Source organism: Ranitomeya variabilis, chromosome 2, assembly GCF_051348905.1.
Source record: "Ranitomeya variabilis isolate aRanVar5 chromosome 2, aRanVar5.hap1, whole genome shotgun sequence".
NCBI lineage: Eukaryota > Metazoa > Chordata > Amphibia > Anura > Dendrobatidae > Ranitomeya > Ranitomeya variabilis.
The window spans coordinates 215,012,635-215,035,892 of record NC_135233.1 but is presented as its reverse complement, the minus strand read 5'-3'; the positions used below and the strand labels follow the sequence as shown (position 1 = coordinate 215,035,892).

Here is a 23,258-nt window from a genome sequence, read left to right as displayed (position 1 = left end):
AATAAAATCTTTTGGATGGCATTGACGTGGCATAGCATCTAATTGGACAAGAGTAACAAAGAGAAGATCAGGAGCCCTAGAATGGTCCAGAAGTATGCCATGGATCAACAAGCCATTCCCCCGAGGTTCCAAATAATAAGTTTGTGGTAGCTGGTAAAAAGTTTGTAGAAGTTGTCTGATAAAATATTCAAAAACTCTGGGCCTGAGCTAAGCAAAAAAGTAATGACAGATTCCATTTATAAGTCTAGACAATAAAACAAACCTTTAAAACAATCTCGTTAACAGTAGCTGCGTCCGATTCAAAGTACAGATGCTTGTAATCGTGGTTGTTGAGGTAGGTCAGCTTGAACATTGCATGGCCTGCGGAGATCAAGAAAAAAAAAATCAAAATCTGCTGGTCCATACCTACAATCAGATCTGCATACATAACCAGTGGGCAAAATAAGTCAAATATTCCATTGGTGGTGCAGAAGGGAGGCAAATGCCTACAGAAAGTAAAAAAAACCATAAACACAAAACTAGGCGATTTACGCCAAAGAGAAGCCTCAGTGGAACCAACTGACTTGAGTTAACTGCTTTGTAAGTACATAAGAGGCGCCTAGTTCTAGGATGGACGAGGTCCATGTTTCCCGGATGCCTGAATTTGGCCTAAGGATCATTGGAGGTTATACTGGCTGCGATCTTTCTTCTAGACACACAGAACCAGTAAGTGAGACTTTTCACGCCGCTCCACAACTTCAAATGAGCGCCGCACCCCGAATACTGCCCCAATATTATTTATAGGCTAAGAGATTAAGGATCATAGAATATTATACAAATGGCCATTTTTCTCAGCGCCATCCCCACATATCCCTCGAAGAGCCACACATTCAAGGTAAGAGTTTTTCCGAGGGTCATTTTTATTACATTTAGCAATCTGTGGACGTGGTACATTTTATCATGGAACTGCATAATTAAATATAATTACGAAGCATTCATCTTCTCTGGACGCTGCCTAATGATTTAAAGAGGGGGGGAACAAATATATAACTTCCTTAAATCATATCACAAATTAAACTTTGCTTCATATATTCCTCGCTGCCTCAAGCAGAACCATTTGTTTTTGTAATTAGGAGGATGAAAGTGTTTAGAAAAGGAGCAGAAATGCTGAATACTGGAGTAACAAATATGCACATTATTCACCGTGCACCTATCGTACATGCAAAGGAGGGTGAAGGTGGGTGTCATGGGTGTAGGGGAAATACTAATGAGCGGCACGGAGATGAATGGAAGAAACGTCCTAAAAAACTCTTACAACTTAAAGGAGTTCTACGGTGAAAACAAGGTGTTTCCTATGCACAGGATATAGATTGGTGGAGGTCTGAGAACAGACCGATCAGCACAACGGGCCACTTTTATTCTTGTTAGAATGGAGGGCAGTATTTATGCTCCATTCATTCCTTTAGGGGCTGCGGAGCGTTGTAATCTTTGCAATCAACTGTCATCAGAGGAATTTTATTGGTTTTTCATTGTTCTTACACTAACTGCTAACAGGGAAATGTACAAAGCAAATTAATTGCATCCAAAGTCCTCCAAAACATGAGCCATTTTTTTTTCTGACAGAGGAAAGTCCAAAGTGCCATACCTTCCACAAAGTAGTCAATATACCCTAAAAAGGTCTTCGGGAAAAGTGCTTTCCATTGGGTTTGGACTACTGGGACCTTTACAACCAGCTACTGGAAAGTCCCAACTTCAGCAATGATGCAAAGGATTAGACGTAGTCCATGGCTTCTACTTGTATCAGCATCTAATAGTAGGGTACTAATGGGTTGGGTCCTCCAGAGTTTTGGTTCCCCTCTATGGCTGATAGTGAGGACCTCTATTAATAGGAATGCTGGAAACAAGACTTGAGAAGAAAGGTGGTCTTAACATGCCTAATCTTTAACCTGTGCCAATTTCGTAGACCTGTTGGACTCGGCCAATCTACCGGTATCTTCTAACTCTGGATCTCTCGACCACTTGAATGTACAGAGCTGGAGATGGCAGATGCTCCTCACTCTTTCTTTTAATGTTTAGCTGAGCCCAATGTGCATGTTAATTGAAATAGGAGAAAATTACCGGCAGAACACTATGTGATCTTTTCAGGTAACATCTTACTCCGTAATACCATAAAACTGTCACCAAAACCAATTCTGCTCTCCTCTTCATCTGATTTGAACATTTTAATTAGAGTCCTTTGTTTTGTTTTTTTTTCCAGATTTTCGAGCTGAAGTACAAGCATTTCCACTAGTTGACAATCCTACCTAATGCACTCCACCACTCCGGGGTCCTCCAGACATTAGTCCGTCACATTAAATGCTAGTTATAAAATCACTGCCTATTTTATCAGCAGTTGTGACAGAGTGACAGTGGGAGTCACAATACTGTGCATCTTGTGTGGCAGGACTCCAGCCAGCTAACACATCCCATTATTCTAATAGGGGACGAGCCGTGACTTTTCTTGCAGACAAATCTGGAAAGTTTACTGCTTGTGGAGATGATGATGAATAGGTGTGAAATGTAGGAGTAGGTGGGAGAGAGTGATGGAGGAGCGAGCAGAGAAGATGAACTACTGCTAACACGCGAAGAACTAAAAGTAAAAAAGATGCGTAAACAAGTCAAAAACCTAAAAGATAGCCTAAAAAAATGTGTATGTATATATATATATATATATATATATATATATATATATATATATATATATATATATATATATATATATATATATATAAACTTTTGCATTGTGCATAGAAAACCTAACTTGTTCTATCAAGGAAGATCGGAAGAGACAAGAGGAGAGGAGAGATGGATGGGAGCTTTCCAAAAATAGGTAAACCTAAGCATTGTGTCCATATCAGTCTCCGTCTAATGTCACATCTCTTCACTCCTGTCACTGTTGTCGGCGCCTGTACCTCACTGCACCCAAATATAATCATAAAGGCGCATCATTAACCTTCCTGTAGCTAGCCGGGTGTAACATGCAGCTCCAATTCTATTACATCTATTACCTGCTGACAAGATGTCACTAAATACAACACATTAATACTATATGGTGAGTAGCGGTTCCGCATTCTGGATACTGACCGGACAGAGTGATGGCGGTCCAACCTAAGTAATTGGGTTATGGAAACCCTCCCTAAATTTCACTGCATCCTTTTTTATCTTAGGCTACTTTCACATTTCAATCGGTACGGGGCCGTCACAAACCGTCGGCCCGACGTACCGACGGACGTTGTGCTAAATTTAGCACAACGTGGGTAGCGGATGCAGTTTTACAACGCATCCGCTGCCCATTGTGATGAGCGGGGAGGAGGGGGTGGACTTCCGGCCGCGCATGCGCGGTCGGAAATGGCAGACACGTCGCACAAAAAAAGTTACACTGAACGTTTTTTAGTGCGTCGCGTCCGCCAAAACACGACGCATCCGTCGCACGACGGATGTGACGTGTGCCCATCCGTCGCGATCCGTTGCTTATTCAAGTCTATGGGCAAAAAACGCATCCTGAAAGCACATTTGCAGGATCCGTTTTTTGCCCATAACGACGGATTGCAACAGAGCAAAAAAGACGGAAGTGTGAAAGTAGCCTTACATGCACGAAAAATCTAAGATTGTTCGTCAGTTCCAAATTTTATTTTTCTGGAGTTGGCCACATCTATATATATATATATATATATATATATATCTCTGAGGCATCGCGATTACTCGCTAATCCCGCCCCCTGCACAGTAGCTCCGCCTCCCACCACATCACACACAATCCCGCCCCCCACTTCATTACTGCACACAATCCCGCCCCCCACATCACCGCACACAATCTCGCCCCCCAACCCATCACCGCACACAATCTCGCCCCCCAACCCATCACCGCACACAATCTCTCCCCCAACCCATCACCGCACACAATCTCGCCCCCCAACCCATCACCGCACACAATCTCGCCCCCCAACCCATCACGGCACACAATCCCGCCCCCCACCGTATCACGGCACACAATCCCGCCCCCCACCGTATCACGGCACACAATCCCGCCCCCCACCGTATCACGGCACACAATCCCACCCCCCACCGTATCACGGCACACAATCCCGCCCCCCACCGTATCACGGCACACAATCCCGCCCCCCCACCCCATCACCACCTACAATCCCACCCCCCACCCCATCACCACCCATAATCCCACCCCCCACCCCCCATAATCCCACCCCTCCACCACATCACCACCCATAATCCCGCCCCCCCACCCCATCACCACCCATAATCCCGCCCCCCCACCCCATCACCACCCATAATCCCGCCCCCCACCCCATCACCACCCATAATCCCGCCCCCCACCCCATCACCACCCATAATCCCGCCCCCCACCCCATCACCACCCATAATCCCGCCCTTCCACCCCATCACCACCCATAATCCCGCCCCCCACCCCTTTACCACCCATAATCCCGCCCTCCCACCTCATTACCACCCATAATCCCGCTTTCCCACCCCATTACCACCCATAATCCCGCTCCCCCACCCCATTACCACACGTAATCCCGTCCCCCACCACATTACCACATAATCCCGCCCCCCACCACATTACCACACATAATCCCGCCCCCCACATCACTCGCTAATTCCGCCCCCTGCACAGTAGCTCCGCCCCACCACATCACCACACATAATCCCACCCCCCACCACATCACCACATAATCCCGCCCCCAACACATCACCACACATAATTCCGCCCCCCCACCCCATCACCACACACAATCCCACCCCCACCCCACATTACTACACAATTCCGCCCACCACATTACCACACATAATCCTGCCCCCCACATCACCACGCATAATCCCGCTCCCCCCACATCACCATGCATAATCTTGCCCCCCACATCACCACAGATAATCCCGCCCCCCCACAACATTACCACAATCCCACCCCCCACATTATTCCGACCCCAACACATCACCACACACAATCCCGCCTCCCACATTACCACACACAATCCCGCCCCCCACCACATCACCACACAATCCCGCCCCCCACATCACCACACATAATCCCGCCCCCCCACCACATCACCACACATAATCCGGCCCCCCACATCACCACACATAATCCCGTCCCCCACCACATTACCACACATAATCCCGTCCCCCACCACATCACCACCCATAAGACCGCCCCCCCACCCCATTACCACCCATAATCTCGCCCTCCCACCTCATTACCACCCATAATCCCGCTCTCCCACCCCATTACCACATATAATCCCGCCCCCCACCACATTACCACACATAATCCCGCCCCCCACATCACACTCGATAATCCCGCCCCCTGCACAGTAGCTCCGCCCCACCACATCACCACACATAATCCCACCCCCCACCACATCACCACATAATCCCGCCCCCAACACATCACCACACATAATTCCGCCCCCCCACCCCATCACCACACACAATCCCACCCCCACCCCACATTACTACACAATTCCGCCCACATTACCACACATAATCCCGCCCCCCACATCACTACGCATAATCCCGCTCCCCCCCACATCACCATGCATAATCCTGCCCCCCACATCGCCACAGATAATCTCGCCCCCCACATTACCACACAATCCCACCCCCAACATTACCACACATAATTCCGACCCCAACACATCACCACACACAATCCCGCCCCCCACATTACCACACACAATCCCGCCCCCCACATTACCACACACAATCCCGCCCCCCACCACATCACCACACAATCTCGCCCCCCACCACATCACCACACATAATCCCGCCCCCCCACCACATCACCACATAATCCCGCCCCCCACCACATCACCACACATAATCCCCCCACATTACCACACATAATCTCGCCCCTCACCACATTACCACACATAATCCCGCCCCCCACCACATTACCACACATAATCCCGCCCCCCACCACATTACCACACATAATCCCGCCCCCCACCACATTACCACACATAATCCCGCCTCCCACCACATTACCACACATAATCCCGCCTCCCACCACATTACCACACATAATCTCGCCCTCCCACATTACCACACACAATCCCGCCCCCTGCACAGTAGCTCCGCCCCCCACATTACCACACATAATCCCGCCTCCCACCACATTAGCACACATAATCCCGCCCCCCACCACATTACCACACATAATCTCGCCCTCCCACCACATTATGACACACAATCCCGTCCCCACACATTAAATTGTACCTGGTAGAAGTCAAGGAAAGATCTTTGAAAATGACGAAAATGACTATACATTTGTGTTTACAGAGAAATTTTTACTTAATTTATGTTTCGTTATGAAATTTGTTTAGATGATGAAATGAATAAAAACCGCACATCTTACTGAATCCAGTTTGTTTTTGATTTTACACTGTGAATAAAATGTATTATTAGTATTATTCAGATTTTTAATGATTATTATCAACTTCATTTTAAGTTAAATTACCACCTGTGTAAGGGTACTGTCACACAGTGGCACTTTCGTCGTTACGACGGCACGATCTGTGACGTTGCAGCGTCGTATGATTATCGTTCCAGCGTCGTAGACTGCGGTCACACGTTGCAATACACGGCGCTGGAGCGATAATTTCATGACGTAGTTGCGATGTAGAAGTCATACGGGACATTGGGAATATCGTGCACACCTTTGTCACACGATGCAATCATGCCGCCACAGCGGGACACTTGACGGCGAAAGAAAGTTCCACACGATCTGCTACGACGTACGATTCTCAGCTGGGTCCCTGATCGCAGTAGCGTGTCAGACACTGCGATATCGTATGGATACCGCTGGAACGTCACGGATCGTACCGTCGTAGCGACCAAAGTGCCACTGTGTGACAGTACCCTAAGCGCTATTGAATGTTGTCATTATTTACTTTAGTTTAACCCCTTAGTGACAGAGCCAATTTGGTACTTAATGACCAGGCCAATTTTTACAATTCTGACCACTGTCACTTTATGAGGTTATAACTCTGGAACGCTTTATCGGATCCCGCTGATTCTGAGATTGTTTTTTCGTGACATATTGTACTTCATGTTAGTGGTAACATTTCTTCGATATTACTTGCGATTATTTATGAAAAAAATGGAAATATGGCAAAAAATTTAAAAATTTAGCAATTTTCAAAATTTGGATTTTTATGCCCTTAAATCAGAGATATGTCACAAAAAATAGTTAATAAATAACATTTCCCACATGTCTACTTTACATCAGCACAATTTTGGAACCAAAATTTTTTTTTGTTAGGGAGTTATAAGGGTTAAAAGTTGACCAGCAATTTCTCATTTTTACAACACCATTTTTTTTTTAGGGACCACATCACATTTGAAGTCATTTTGAGGGGTCAATATGATAGAAAATAACCAAGTGTGACACCATTCTAAAAACTGCACCCCTCAAGGTGCTCAAAACCACATTCAAGAAGTTTATTAACCCTTTACGTGCTTCACAGGAACTGAAACAATGTGGAAGGCAAAAATGAACATTTAACTTTTTTTTGCAAACATTTTGCTTCAGAACCATTTTTTTTTATTTTCACAAGTGTAAAAACAGAAATTTAACCATAAATGTTGTTGTGCAATTTCTCCTGAATACGCCGATACCCCATATGTGGGGGTAAACCACTGTTTGGGTGCACCGCAGAGCTTGGAAGAGAAGGAGCGCCGTTTGACTTTTTCAATGCAGAATTGGCTGGAATTGAGATCGGATGCCATGTCACGTTTAGAGAGCCCCTGATGTGCCTAAACAGTAGAAACCCCCCAAAAGTGACCCCATTTTGGAAACTAGACCCCTTAAGGAACTTGACTAGATGTGTGGTCAGCACTTTGAGCCCCCAAGTGCTTCACAGAAGTTTATAAAGTAGAGCCGTGAAAATAAAAAATCGCATTTGTTTACACAAAAATGATCTTTTCGCCCACAAATTCTTATTTTCACAAGGGTAACAGGAGAAATTAGACCACAAAAGTTGTTGTGCAATTTCTCCTGAGTATGTTGATACCCCATATGTGGGGGTAAACCACTGTTTGGGCGCACCGCAGAGCTTGGAAGAGAAGGAGTGCCGTTTTACTTTTTCAATGTAGAATTGGCTGGAATTGAGATTGGACGCCATGTCGCATTTGGAGAGCCCCTGATGTGCCTAAACAGTAGAAGCCCCCCACAAGTGACCCCATTTTGGAAACTAGACCCCTTAAGGAACCTTACTAGATGTGTGGTGAGCACTTTAAACCCCCAGGTGCTTCTCAGAAGTTTATAACGTAGAGCAGTGAAAATAAAAAAATCGCATTTTTTCTACAAAAATGATCTTTTTGCCCCAAAATATTTATTTTCACAAGGGTAACAGGAGAAATTAGACCACAAAAGTTGTTGTGCAATTTCTCCTGAGTACATCGATACCCCATATGTGGGGGTAAACCACTGTTTGGGCGCACTGCAGAGCTTGGAAGAGAAGGAGTGCCGTTTTACTTTTTCGATGTAGAATTGGCTGGAATTGAGATCGGACGCCATGTCGCGTTTGGAGAGCCCCTGATGTGCCTAAACAGTGGAATCCCCCCACAAGTGATACCATTTTGGAAACTAGACCCCTTAAGGAACTTATCTAGATGTGTGGTGAGCACTTTAAACCCCCAGGTGCTTCACGGAAGGTTATAGCGTAGAGCCGTGAAAATAAAAAGTCGCATTTTTTTTCAAAAATGATCTTTTTGCCCCCAAATTTTTATTTTGACAAGGGTAACAGGAGAAATTAGACCACAAAAGTTGTTGTGCAATTTCTCCTGAGTGTGGCGATACCCCATATGTGGGGGTAAACCACTGTTTGGGCGCACCGCAGAGCTTGGAAGAGAAGGAGTGCCGTTTTACTTCTTCAATGTAGAATTGGCTGGAATTGAGATCGGACACCATGTCGCGTTTGGAGAGCCCCTGATGTGCCTAAACAGTAGAAACCCCCCACAAGTGACCCCATTTTGGAAACTAGACCACTTAAGGAACTTATCTAGATGTGCGGTGAGCACTTTAAACCCCCAAGTTCTTCACAGAAATTTATAAAGTAGAGCCGTGAAAATAAAAAATCCTTTTTTTTTCCTCAAAAATGATTTTTTAGCCTGCAATTTTTTATTTTCTCAAGGGTAACAGGAGAAATTGGACCCCAAAATTTATTGTGCAATTTATGCTGAGTAGGCTGATACCCCATATGTTGGGGTAAACCACTGTTTGGGCGCATGGCAGAGCTCGGAAGGGAAGGAGCGCCGTTTTGGAATGCAGACTTTGATAGAATGGTCTGCGGGCATTATGTTGCATTTGCAGAGCCCTTGATTTGGGGGTCTCCCTTTTGGTCCCAGCCTGGTGCCCAGGTGCAGCCCTGTCATTATTGCGGTAAGCATGCCTTGTGGTTTCTACTACTGACTACCGGTGTCCTTATATTGTACTTGTGTAGCCACATGGCACTGTATGACTATTTTTTCCATCTATCCGCGCCATAGTGCAGATTGACTTACCTTTAGGGCCCTGTGCACCAGATGGGTTTTCCTGTCCTCATCCTATATGCACTTTACATGTTGTTTGTATTTCTGGTTGTTTAAATATATAATTATTGCTTGTATTTATACATTATATTCTTAATAAATTTTTGGTACCCAATATACTCCCTCGTTCTCCTTATCTCTATGTACCTAAACAGTAGAAACCCCCCACAAGTGACCCCATTTTGGAAACTAGACCCCCCAAGGAACTTATCTAGATGTGTGGTGAGAACTTTGAATGCCCATCTGCTTCACAGAAGTTTATAATGCAGAGTCGTGAAAATAAAAAATATTTTTTTTTTTCCACAAAAAAGATTTTTTAGCCCCCAAGTTTTTATTTTGACAAGGGTAACAAGAGAAATTGGACCCCAAAAGTTGTTGTCCAATTTGTGCTGAGTACACTGATACCCCATGTGTGGTGGGGACCACTGTTTGAGCGCATGGCAGTGCTCGGAAGGGAAGGAACCCCATTTTGGAATGCGGACTTTGATAGAATGGTCTGCGGGCATTATGTTGCGTTTGCAGAGACCCTGATGTACCTAAACAGTAGAAACCCCCCACAAGTGACCCCATTTTGGAAACTAGAGCCCCCAAGGAACTTATCTAGATGTGTGGTGAGAACTTTGAATGCCCAAGTGCTTCACAGACGTTTATAATGCAGAGTTGTGAAAATAAAAAATATTTATTTTTTTCCACAAAAATTTTTTTTTAGCCCCCAAGTTTTTATTTTCACAAGGGTAACAGGAGAAATTGGACCCCAAAAGTTGTTGTCCAATTTATCCCGAGTACGCTGATGCCCTATATGTGGGGGTAAACCACTGTTTGGGTGCACGGCAGAGCTCGGAAGGGAGGGAGCACCATTTGACTTTTTGAGCGCAAAATTGGCTGTGGCGTTTAGAGACCCCCTGATGTACCTAAACAGTGGAAACCCCCCAAATCTAACTCCAACCCTAACCCCAACACACCCCTAAGGCTTCTTTCACACTTCAGTTGTTTGGCATCAGTCAGCTCCGACATAGTGACGGATCCGTCACAATTGTTGAGAAAACGGTATTAACGGATCCGTTTTTTTGACGGATCCGTTACTTGGGGGTTGTCTGGGAAAAGTGTCTACTTTTTGGAGCATGCGCAATTGAAAAAGCGGATTGGGGCGACGGATCCGCCGAAATGACGGTAACAACGGATCCGTCGCGAACCGCCATTTCGGCGCAGACAAAAAACGCTACAATGGCCGTCAATGTCTAGATGACGTCCGCCAAATCTCGACGGATCCGTCACATGGCGGATGGAACGGACGACCATCCGCCACAATCCGTCGCTATTGCATGTCTATGGGAAAATAGCGGAACCGCCAAAAAAAATGGCGGATCCGCTATTTGATGAAAATGGCCGTTTCAGACTGACGCCAAAAGACTGAAGTGTGAAAGAGGCCTAACCCTAATGCCAACCCGATCCATAATCCTAATCACAACCCTAAGGATAATCGCAACCCTAACCTCAAAACAACCATAACCCTAATCAGAACCCTAAATCCAACACACCCCTAATCCTAATCTCAACCCTAACCTCAAACCTAACCCTAATCCCAATACACCCCTAATCCCAACCCTACCCTTAACCCTAATCCCAAACCTAACCGTAATCCCAAACGTAACCCTAATGCCAACCCTAATCTAAACCCTAATCCCAACCCTAACCCTAACTTTAGCCGCAACCCTAGTCCTAACTTTAGCCCCAACTCTAACTATAGCCCTAACTTTAGCCCCAACCCTAACCCTAAATTTAGCCCCAACCCTAACCCTAAATTTAGCTCCAACCCTAACCCTAAATTTAGCCCCAACCCTAACCCTAACCCTAGCCCTAACTCTAGCCCTAACCCTAGCCCTAGCCCTAACCCTAATTTTAGCCCCAACTCTTCTCTCCTGCCGGCCGGCAGATGGCAGCAGAGAGCGGGCGCACTGCGCATGCGCCCGCCATTTTCTTTCTATAGGAAGAAGCCGGCCGGCAGGAGAAGACACAGGAGGACCCAGGGACACCGGTAAGTATGATAGGGTCCCCGAATCCCCCTATTTCTCTGTCCTCTGATGTGCGATCACATCAGAGGACAGAGAATTACACATAAACAGTTAATTACCGGCGATCGCAAAACAGGGGTCGGTAAAAACCGACCCCGATCATGTTCTTTGGGGTCTCGGCTACCCCCAGCAGCCGAGACCCCAAAGATCTCCCAGGTGCCGGCCAGCGGGCGCACTGCGCGTGCGCCCGCCATTTTTAAGATTCTAAAAAGTCTGGTCTCTTCAAAAGTAGTTTCATTCCTCTATTAGTTCTCTGTAGTGATAAGGCGTTATCTGAGCATGCTCCGGCGCTAACGGTCTTTGGCGTGCTCGAATAATAGGTTTGAGTCCCACGGCCGTGTTATACGGCCGTCTGATTGCACCTTTAAAGAGTTTGTCCATGGATAGGAAAACATGGCTGCTTTATTCTAGAAGCAGCACCACCCTTGACCATGGGTTGTGTCTAGTAATGCAATTCTCCATTGAAGTACCATGAATGTAGCTGAGCTGCAATACAACAGACATCCCACGATTTTTGAAAGAAAGAAGCCATGAGTTTTTAAAATATTTTTCTAATGCTGCACAACCCCAAAGATATATGAGCTTAATATGGTTTTTGCCCATCACATCTTGTCGGCACGCAATCACAGCTGTGCTTTAAGGGGGCTGGCTAACCACTGTTTTCAATATCAAAGCCAGCCCCCTTCTCTGTTTATATATTCTTGACTCCTTAATATAGAAACATTTTGAGGCCATTTTAAGCATTTGCACAGCACAAGGTTTAGATGCGGTAAGGGTGAAAGATTTCATCGGATGATCTTAATGTTCGCAAGGCACACAATGGGGTCAGAGATCAAATAGGGTCTGATGTTCAAAAATCCATTGGAGACCCCTCCGGCAATGCAGATGCAACCGTTCCATGAACACACACTATATTTATTATTGCAATATATTTCCGGGCAGTGAATAGAACAACTGTTCTGTTTGATGCAACATGAAAGGATTCAGTCTGCAAAAGGGCAGCTCTTATATTTACACGACAGCAATGTGCGGGCGACGTCTCGTTGTTCGGAGCAGAGGAGGCGATGGAAAGGGGTCCAATGGCAGGTACCCTGGTGTCATATCGGTGACAGGGACATGCTGGGAAATCTACTGACCTTTTACATACAGCTAATTAAAAAGAAATTACAGAGTGTTTCTCCGTTCACTGGTGAGACACCAGAACAGCGGCTTTTACACATGAATAGCCCGACTCCTTCAAAAAAGCAGGCTTCCCCCTTATCGGTTTTAACTCCACTGCTGCTGGAACGCAACACAGCCTGTACAGCTGTCCCCCCTTCAAGGCAGAACCCAAGTGAGAGGTGGAGAGAAAAGATAATAGAAAAGTACCAGCAATGCCTGAAATGTGATAAGCGAGAGGGCACCGGAGACAAAGGAAGGAAATTCAGAGCAGGAGATATAGATAATGGTAAAACTGTGACATCTGAGTGACGAGAAGAATGAAATGTGATCTTCAGAGAAAGCGAAGGATATGTTATAGGCTCTTCATTACCCACAAAGAAAAGACATCTTTATTTTAAAGGGGGGAGGAAAACTATATATATATTTTTAGAGTTCAGTTTGTTTGAGTCCATCCGAAGCTTACCCACTATATCAATTTCATTAGCGGGGCTTTCGAGCTCAGCTCCACTAGGACAGAGTAGTGATCTGTGCCTATGGGTTAGCTGCAGTGCCTATGAGGAGTCTAAGGTAGTCTAAGACACGCCTCCTGTATCACCATTGGTCCAGGCTGCTGCTTTCTTTAGATTAAAAGCTCGCCACAAGGTCAGCGTATAAAGAGCAAGGACTAAACGGATAGAAGAATTAGACTATTAAACCACCAGTGAGAAGAGGACGATGACAGGTAGTTGGTGTCTATATAAAGTCATAGGAGTCTAAGTAATGGGGAGAAGTAAGATGATTACAATGGGTACTAAATTTATTTAGTTAGCCTGAAAATAAGTAAGTTTGCAATTGACTTGCTTTTTCTATCTGTTGTCATTCTCCTGCAATGAGAGCTTTTATCTTACATAGTGTACAGCTTGTTTCCAACTCGCTGAGCTGCTAGCAAAAGCCCAGAACCTGGCCAAGAGGGCGCGGAAGTTATATTCCAGGAGAGGAGTTAACGCCTAACATTCTAGTTAGCCCTCTCCAGCTGATAGATTTCTATACAGGAATTAACTGCTCAGCTCACTCATCCACAGTCTCCACATTTGCCAGGGTTCTTAGCAGTTCTGAATTATCACAATTCCTGGTCAGCTGAGCTTGCTGATTATGGCAGGCCTGGTTGAGCATCCAATGTGTATGGAGGCCTCCTGACTGTACTCCAAACAAATTATGTTGGGAGAAAGAAGGGATGGGCAGTTGGAATTTTAACACAAAAACCTTTTTTTCATGGGAGATAATCCACTGATAATGGTGTCCGGCAGCAGCTTTCTCCTCTCACCCTGTTAAAAACATATGACCGCTTGTGTGGATGGGGGAGTCAATGGTACAGGGGACTGCAGTTGGGCCTGGGCTCTGGAACTCAGAGGGTATGGGGGAGAAGTACCCTTTGGCACATATAAAATTAATACTATTTAAAACTTATGATAGTTTTAGGCAGTGTTCGAAATATTGCTAAAACCACTGAACACAGGTCATCATCAAACATCTTACGCGTTTCAGAAGTAAACTTTCTTATTCAAAGCGCTATGCGTGTTTGATGACCTGTGTTCAGTGAAAAAAAAAATTACGATAAAGACGGAGTTTCTGAAGAAGTATGGAGTGCTGGCTTTTCTCTTACTGGGTTATATTGACAAGCTCTGCTCAAGCTGCAGAGCACCCTGGATGAACACACTACAGGTGTGGTGAGCTGTTGGTTTCCTTATGGTGGTTCCTTATCTTGTTCTCCCTGCAGCGTGGGGGTCTTCCAAGTGAACTGCTGCCATTCCCTGCACAGCTGGTGGTTGGAAAACCCACTGAGGAGGGAAAACTAACAAGTATGCAGTGCTAAATCAGAACTCCATTCATTCTCAGAAACAGTGGGAGTTCGAGAGGACTCCCGAAGACACTCACTGCTCATAAAGCGAGGACAAATGCTAAATATATTGTGACAACTCAGCATCAATCTGGCCAGTGGTGCGGGGGGGGGGTGGGGGTGGGGGGAGGTGAATTATTCTTAATTATGCCACATGTACTGTTCCTTTGTTCAGTAGGTCAAGGGACATGAGCCATTGTGTCACGTGAGACTCTCTGTTGACCCTTGTTGTATGTTAATTATTGGAATGCCTGCTGATTATGTATCACAACCGCCCCGAGGTCTACTAGTCTGCACAACTTTGGAGACAAATATACAGTCTAATTGAACAATGAGGGATTATCCCCACCACCTTCCACCAATCCTATGGGACAATGCTCTGAAATGAAAGCTGTTGGGCATAAAAGGGCCCTACTCCTGTCACCAGTGTGATTCTACAGGACGTCAGCCTAAGAATCACAGACCCAGATGGTGGAATATAGATCTGATCCACTGCCCATCATTGACCCCACAAAGCCGTTTGGAGAACGCAGGTTGGGACATTCAGGTCAATTAGCAACATACCTTGCTGTACTCTGTAAGCCTCTTAAGCTTGTCGCTATCTCTCCTCTGTGGGTGCCCGCCAAAAGTGGGGTGCTGCTGGTTTGGGTAGTTGGCTCTGGATGCCTCAAAGTCGCAGATGTTCTAATCCCTGGTGAGCTAGCGAAAGGCTGAGACTCATACTTGCACCATCTTGTGCACTTGCTGGGAATGTACTATATGTTATTGACTGTTGGTGATCCAATAAAGTCTTAGGCTACGTTCACATTTGCGGCCAGCGCCGCAGCGTCGGGCGCCGCAGCGGCGCCGCATGCATCATGCGCCCCTATATTTAACATGGGGGCGCATGGACATGCGTTGTGCTGCGTTTTGCGCCGCATGGCCGCAAGCGTTGGACGCAAGAAACGCTTCAAGTTGCATTTTTTTTGTGTCCAACTTTCGGCCAAAAAGGACGCATGCGGCGCAAAACGCAGCGTTTTAGCGTGCGTTTTGCCGCGTTTTCGTTTGCGTTGTGCGCTGCGGCGCCGACGCTGCGGCGCACAACGCAAATGTGAACGTAGCCTTACCAGAGTGTGGCACCCTCACCCTGTGTTGCCTGATTAGCGTTCTGCCCAAGGGGAAGGAGTAGAGGCATTCAGTGGGATGAGCCCTGGCCCATGCGGTCTTTCTAAAGACAGCCAACAGACGAGAGCACCCACTGACCCTAGTGCCTCCACACATATGACAGTACTTTATCAGACATTAATACCCCAATAACACTTCACAGATATTCTTTTGTAAAGCAGCATATTTAACAAGCACAATGACAGCTATAGTGCAATCCACCAACCAAGGGCACTCCCTGTGGGGGAAGAGAATGAAAGCCTCTAAATATAGGGGTTGTACCATGAACAACATCATGTATCACCAATCCTTAGATTGGTGATAAATATATAGTCTGTGGGGGTCCAACAGCAAGGTCCCTCACTAATCACGAGAACGGGGATCCCAAAATTCCCTGTAGGAATGGAGCGATAGTGAGCATGTGTGACCACCGCCTCGCTCCCTAAAGGAGTGGTAGTTGCACATGCTCACTACAGCGCCATGTACACACAGGACTTTAGTCTCCCCTCCCAGTCTCGACCTTGATGGTTTCTCGCATAGATCACTTCCTACGGAAAGGTGATAAATGTTGACTGGCAAAGTCGAAACGTTGAGGTTTGTCTCCAGATTTCATTCCGGCAGGGTCTGTAAATATTGTTTGAAGCTAAAGGAACATTTTAGCCTTTTACTTTGTTGATAATTTGGAGCTCCGCTTGTGTGAATTTCGCAACTTGGCTTCCTCGTCTAGGATACCATAACACATTTTCTTCCTTCTCTGTCATTATTTATTTGGACGCTCTCCAAACAGGCACGGTTAATCTAACATCGCCCGTCACCGACTTGGCCACCTCTGCTGTATTAACTGCTTGAACAGTCGCATCCTGAAAACTGATTAGCAAACACGGGGTTAATAACGCCGATGGTACGGAGACAAAACAGCGCGCCCGCCTGCAATCTGCTGCCTTCTTATTGCTTCCGTAGTTTTGTCAGAGAAGCTATTTTCTGTTCATGTATGATACACATCGGTGTAGCCATGCATCGCCTTGGCCTCACTGCGCGTTGAAATGTGCACATATATGAGGGTGTGCGTGTGCAATGACTGGCACAGAGACACTTCTGTAGCAAGAGACATCAATCAAGCTGTCAGAGGCAGTGACAGCTACTGACAGAAGGCCCAGGTTAGAGGTTAAAGAATAGGAGAAGAAATGAAAGGGTCCCTACAGAAGACAGCTACCAAACCCCCACCTCTGTAGCACAGAGGCAGGAGCCCCAGAATCTACCATCTTCATCAATCTTCTTGCTACCTCCTCCCGATCAGCCGTGCGGAAAGGCAGAGTAGTAACTGGATGGGATAGGCCATGCAGGCTTCACTCGCCGGCTGTACGCCAGACAAAGCTTGATGGCTACCGGTAAGACGTTTACAAAGATGCAAAGAGAAGAAGCGACTAAAAAGTAAAAACATCTAAGATGTAGCAAACTTTCATCCAAAGATCTACCACGATACGGGAAAAAATAACAAAAATAATGAAAAATGGTAAAGGATAGGCTACTTTATATTTTTGATCGAACAGCTGCAAACAGTTACCAGCAACTACAGGCGACCATTAGAAGCCCTAAGGGTCAACCCTGATTTCCCAAAATGTAGTTGGCATATAAATCTGCATATTTGTATAAAGTGACGCTGGGAAATGGTGCAGTGCACAAAGTAGTGGAAGAGGCAAAGGCAAAAAAAACGTGATGATTGTCATCTATAACTTCAATCTGTGGGGTCCCGCAGTTCAGATGTGTTCCACATGCAGCAGAAAAAGCCGCCTGCCGATTTTCTTGCAAATTTTTAGCAGAATTTAGAGGCATCTAAATGAATGGCTCAGTGGTTAGCACTGTATGGTGGCTCAGAGGTTAGAACTGTCTCTTTGCAGCGCTGGGGGTCCTAGGTTCAAATCCAACCAAGGACAACATCTACAAGGAGTTTGTATGTTCTCCCCGTGTTTGCGTGGGTTTCCTCCAGGTTCTCCGATTTCCTCCCACACTCGAAAGACATACTGATAGGGAATGTAGAGTGTGAGCCACAAAGGGGACAGCGATGAGGAATTAATGGTGCTATGTAAATCAGTAAATGATTAAACAGCAGCTATCAGAGCGAACTCTGGTTGCTTCTGTGAGAGGCGGGTGCTGACTGTATAACACAGCTGGCACCTGCCATATATGGACTAGACCGCCCGCTCCATACACCTGGATCCCGCGTATATATGTCACATGTCATTCAAGGTTTACAAATGCTTCCGTACACAATGCTAATCCCATGATGTGTGCCTTTACCCCTACGGTGTGTGGGTACTCATTTCTGCTTATATAATTACAATCCAACGCGAATATCTGAAAACGTTGCTGGCTGCTAGGTCTCTTCTTTTTTCCTCCATCCTTACCTGTCTGCAGGAGGGGGACGGTATAAAGGAGATTTAGGCCAAGATAAAAGCTTTGTCTGATCTCTCCGAGAATATATATACGGTTCACTCTCAGCCGCGTGATATATCTGCACGGCCGGTGCTGCGGTGACGTAATTGAAAGGTCTCGGAAGCCGGGCTGTTAGATAAAAACCTTTAACGTTAGGCCATCTTTTTTTGGGGGAGGGGGTGGAAATAAAGTCATTATGTAGCACTTTCAATTCCACTCTATTTCCAAGGCAGATAGCCCTGGCTGTCAGCTTCACAGAGGGAATCGCTGAAAATGCTGATTGATTTACTCAGGAGAGAGAAACTCGTAGGGCACATAATAGTGTGAGTTTAGAAGGCTAATGTTTCAGCACCAGTCATTCCGGGGTCGGTAGACTGATACAATCACATTATCGCCATATACTCGCAATGACTCCGATCCCCGTGCTGTCTCTCTGGACTACGACGAGATACGGGCTCTTTGATATGAAAGATGAGTAAATCCAGGCGAAAAGAAAAATATATGCACACCCCGCTATCATATATGCACCTACCTGCATGGATAGCAAATGGCCAGGGTGCGATTAGGTGGAATTTAGGTTTGCAAAGTAATAAAAACCCATTTTTTTTTTAAGTTTGAGGCTAAATAACGAACGCCTAAAGGAAATGTCGAGGAACGTGGGTAACCTTGGGAGGGAAGGTGAAACCGAAGTGGCCGCCATAAGAGAGGAATAGAAAAAGAGTCCGATGGCGGACCCGAGCAGCCGTCTCTTAGCGGGCTGACATCTTCCTTCTGACAGCCACACACTTGACCCTGCTCTGCCTGCGTGCATAAGTACAATTTATAATATCTTCCCGCACTAGATAGGCTGAGCTTGTGTTACCAGAGATAAAACACAGAAAAGAGGATATATTGCACAAGTCTCGCCTCTTATCTATTCCCAATCCTCCACTTCTCCCTCATAATTCATTCATGGAGGACCCCAGGAATCATTTTTTTGATGTAAGCCATGCAGGCAGACATATATCACAGACCGATAGGGATCACGCTCAAAACTTGTGGAGACCGTGCCCCCTCGAAAGAGGGAGCGACCGAGGAAAGGAACAAAGCTAATGGGGATTCTTCTGCCTTGTAGCTAAGGAAGACGGCCGTTTCCTTGTTTCCTGCCCACGAGTAATCGCTCAAAAGTCCTCATAAAAACTACCGTATCTTTAAGGGAGCATTTATCAGCTATCCAAAAGAAATGTCTGACCACTGAGGTCTTACCAATCACTAGGACCCCAATCCCCCAAACTTCTCACAACAGAGTGGCCTCGCATGATCGCTGCTTCTCATACCAAGGGGTATTCCCATCTCCAAGATCCTATCCCAATATGTTGTAGGCGTAATAATATTAATATTAGCAAATACCTCCAATTAGAAATGTAGTATAATTCTTCTGATTCTCTAGGTCTCTTTCCTCATGTGCAGGCATTGCAGGGCCTTAGGTATCCATGGTTATGACCAATGATGTAGTGACAGTTTGGTAGCTAGTGGTCGTAACCATGGATACCTAAGGTCCTGCAATAGCTGCACATGAGGAAAGAGAGAGCGAATCAGAAGAACTATACTACATTTCTAATTCAAGGTATTTGCTAATATTAATATTATTACACCTACTACATACTGGGATAGGATATTGGTGAAGGAGGCAAACTTTTTCTTCCGTCTTCTTTTTCTCTATGAAGACTTGCTTTTTTTTCCGGATGACTTGAAGTTTTGAATAATTTATTTTGCCATATCCTATAAACTACTTTTTTTTTTTTGGGAGGGGGCTGGACTTTGAAAAAATAAAATTGTGTGTGTTGAAGCTTGCTTAGATTTATTTTTCTGTCACTTTAGTTGTGTGCGGCTTGTTCTTTCGTGTGATGAGCTGACATTTTTTTATTTCTACCATTTTGGGGTACGTACAATGTTTTTATTGCATTTTTTTTTGCAGTAGGTGCGGCTACCGAAAAGTGCAATTCTGGAATATGGATTTTTATTTACTCTTTACGGCTTCATGAGCTAATTTTGTATTTTGATGAATTGGGGGTTTTACAGGGGCAGCGATACCAAAATATGTTTAATATTTTTATTTCTTAATTTTTTTTTTCTTAAGTTTTACTGTTTTTTTTATTCCTCCTAACAGACTTGAACCAGTGATCGTTTCATTGCTTATTCTATATACTGGAATAGTACAGTCTATAGAAGATATGACAATCACCTACGTGCAAGGATGGAGGCCATTAGTAGGCTCCAAGCTTCTAAAGTAACCCATTGACACTCCGCAATTACGTCGCTGGCAGGGTGCGATAGGCGCCAGAATTCGCACTTAAATGGTTCCCCAGCAGCAATCAGAGCTAGCTCCTGTTGCTGCTGATAGAGGCAGATTCTGGCTGTATAACACAGTCAGCACCCACTGTGTACTGAGTGGGCCTGATTTATATACCCGCACCCAATAAAAGATAAAACAAAACACCGCATATCGAAAAGGGGCTAATTCAATGGACCCACGCAGATAGCCAAGCACACATTCTTATGTAACCATTTACAGGAGGGGGATGCAGCTGCAGCTTCTCTCTGGGAGTGGAGTGAGTACATGCTCACACGAGTAATTTACTACAGGGTCCACATGAGAAATTCAAGGCAGACGGGTTACTAACTTCACATGCGGAATGTGCGATTTCCGCCTTCCATAATCTGCGGCGGAATTTACCAAAGTTCCTAAATTCCAGGCCAGTGATCGGTATACCCGATCACCCTCTGATATCAGCCACTTACTTGGGCTTTTTTCTTCCGCAAGGTCACATGCACAAAGCAAGTCGGAATCGATGGAGATCGGCTTCTGCTTTATCCAAAATTTTGTGCTCGTCTTCTGATTAGTCACCGGGTCAATCTCGACCTTGTCGCCGGAGATCCCTGCGGAGAAACAGTAAATGCATGTCATTTAATACCGCAGCCAGAGGGATGTAATGGGAAGCTGTGAGTTGACCACACTGGGAAGGTTACACAGAAGACTGAAATGTTCCTGCTCGCAGGCTTCACATCTAAACCTCACACCGTTCTCTAATAATACGTTCAATCATGTCAAATGACTTTATGCTCAACGTGACATTCTTCAAAAAAGTTACAAGAATAAAAAACAATCCACAAGAGTTCTGGGGGCCGACGGCCTTTTTTTGACCTTTTTTTTTTTTTTTTGTAAACTGCTATAAATCACTTCCTTCTTTTTACACAGGCAGAGAATGAAATCATGAATTATTACCGCCAGGAGCCACCACTAGGGGGAGCTCGTCAATTTAGGCAACTTTCTTTCAACTTAATGAACACCCAATTTAAAGGGAAAATGTCACTACCTAATCTGAGAGCCGCATGATGATGTAGAGACAGAGACCCTGATGCCAGCGATGTGTCAATTACTGGGCTGCTTTCTACAGCTTTGATAAAAATCACAGTTTTATAAGCAGGAGATTATCACTAGAGGACTAGTAAATCTACTGCCAGGTAGTCCTCCATATTCATGAGCTGTGTATAACCCTGCCCCATCACGGAGTGGTTGCTTTTTCACTAAGTACAGTGTACGTAGAAACCTGCCAATCAACGGTGTGGGCAGGGTTATACAGAGCTCAGAATTCAGAGCTCTGCTACATCTGCAGGAGATAAGACTGGGATTTGATGAAAACTGAAGCAGCCAAGTAAATGATACATCCCTGGAGTCAGGGTCTCTGCCCCTACGTCATGCTGCTTTCAGATTTCATAGCACAGACCTGCTGACAGATTCCCTTTACTATATTGTATCTCACTCATACGCTCCCCCTAGTGGCAATTTACAGTACTACATTATTAGTAATTTCTCTCTCCTTCCAGATAAGTTTAGCAATAAAAAAAAGACTGATAACAGAAAATAATAGCATGCATACACAAAAGATCAAATGCAATGTAATGGAAAGAGAAGACATGCTAACAGTTTTCCACGTCATTATAAACTCCTCTAATAAAGGCACAGACTCCATCACTCCCTCTGTACAGTGATACATCCACGGTTCGTTGGTTCGGCATCACTAGCGGAAGTTTTGCCAAAAGCGAGTGATGCGTTGTTGACCTCTCTGGCAGTGAAGCTGTTAAAGATGTGCGTACTTGATGGTCGCAGTCAGGTTCCTCCGCGGGTAAGAAAATAAGGCAAGATACCAAATTCTTCCAGATGTACACATGATGCCGGAGGTTTGAACCTAGAGTGATTTTTCGACAGTAGCCGAATATAAACCAGCAGTGACACCTAAAGTGGCCGCTGATTTATAGCCACAGTGAGTTTGGGCCTGCGTCCCCATGAATATTAGCACTACAAATCTGGGCCCATTTAGCAGAGAGAGCTTGGTACATACATCACCGGCTCCTGCTCCTAGCCAAGGTCACCCTCAAAGCCATCAATCTTTCCAGCAAGGGGCAAGTGGGCCAGGCACGGAAGTTGTGCAGTGGGAGAAAGCAGCCGCTCCATTCGTCCTCATCTGCCTTTTTATCATGTAAAGAGCGTGCAATCCTCTATTATATTTATCTGCCGGATGGTCCATCCATTACCGCCTGTATCTACATGAGAAAAGACTCCCGCGCACATGCGGCGAAACGCGACAGCAGGAAAGACTTCATTGTCTATCCAACAAAATACACTGAGTGTAAATATACTAATATAGACAGGAAAGAAGCGTAGAAACCCAACAGTCACGGCCAAAAGTTTTGAGACTTTTAAATTTTTATAGTGCCAATATCGTATTATCTCGAAATAGTTATGAAATGTGATCAGATAAATTCCATAAAATTGCAAAGTCATTTTTTGCCTTGAAAATGAACTTGAATCACAAGATCCCCATTTCTACTAAATTACAGCCTTGTCACAAAATTAAGCTTCTTATATCATTTTAGGGATCTATTCCTTAGCTCAGGAGAAAGTGTTATCGAGGACAAGGCAGCTGGCATCACCCCATCAGGCTAATTGAATGATAACAACAGACT

At 45.3% G+C, this 23,258-nt stretch overlaps 1 protein-coding gene across 2 annotated transcripts in view; it reads right to left on the bottom strand.

The window, feature by feature from the left end:
• MAPKAP1 (MAPK associated protein 1) overlaps positions 1–23,258 on the bottom strand; it is a 194,490-nt gene that overhangs the window by 4,505 nt on the left and 166,727 nt on the right. For both annotated transcript variants that reach the window (XM_077283604.1, XM_077283605.1), the window contains 2 exons: positions 21,033–21,170; positions 263–360 (listed from right to left, as the gene is read on the bottom strand). In XM_077283604.1, coding sequence (XP_077139719.1) covers positions 263–360; positions 21,033–21,170 — 236 coding nt within the window. The remainder of the gene's footprint in view (positions 1–262; positions 361–21,032; positions 21,171–23,258) is intronic.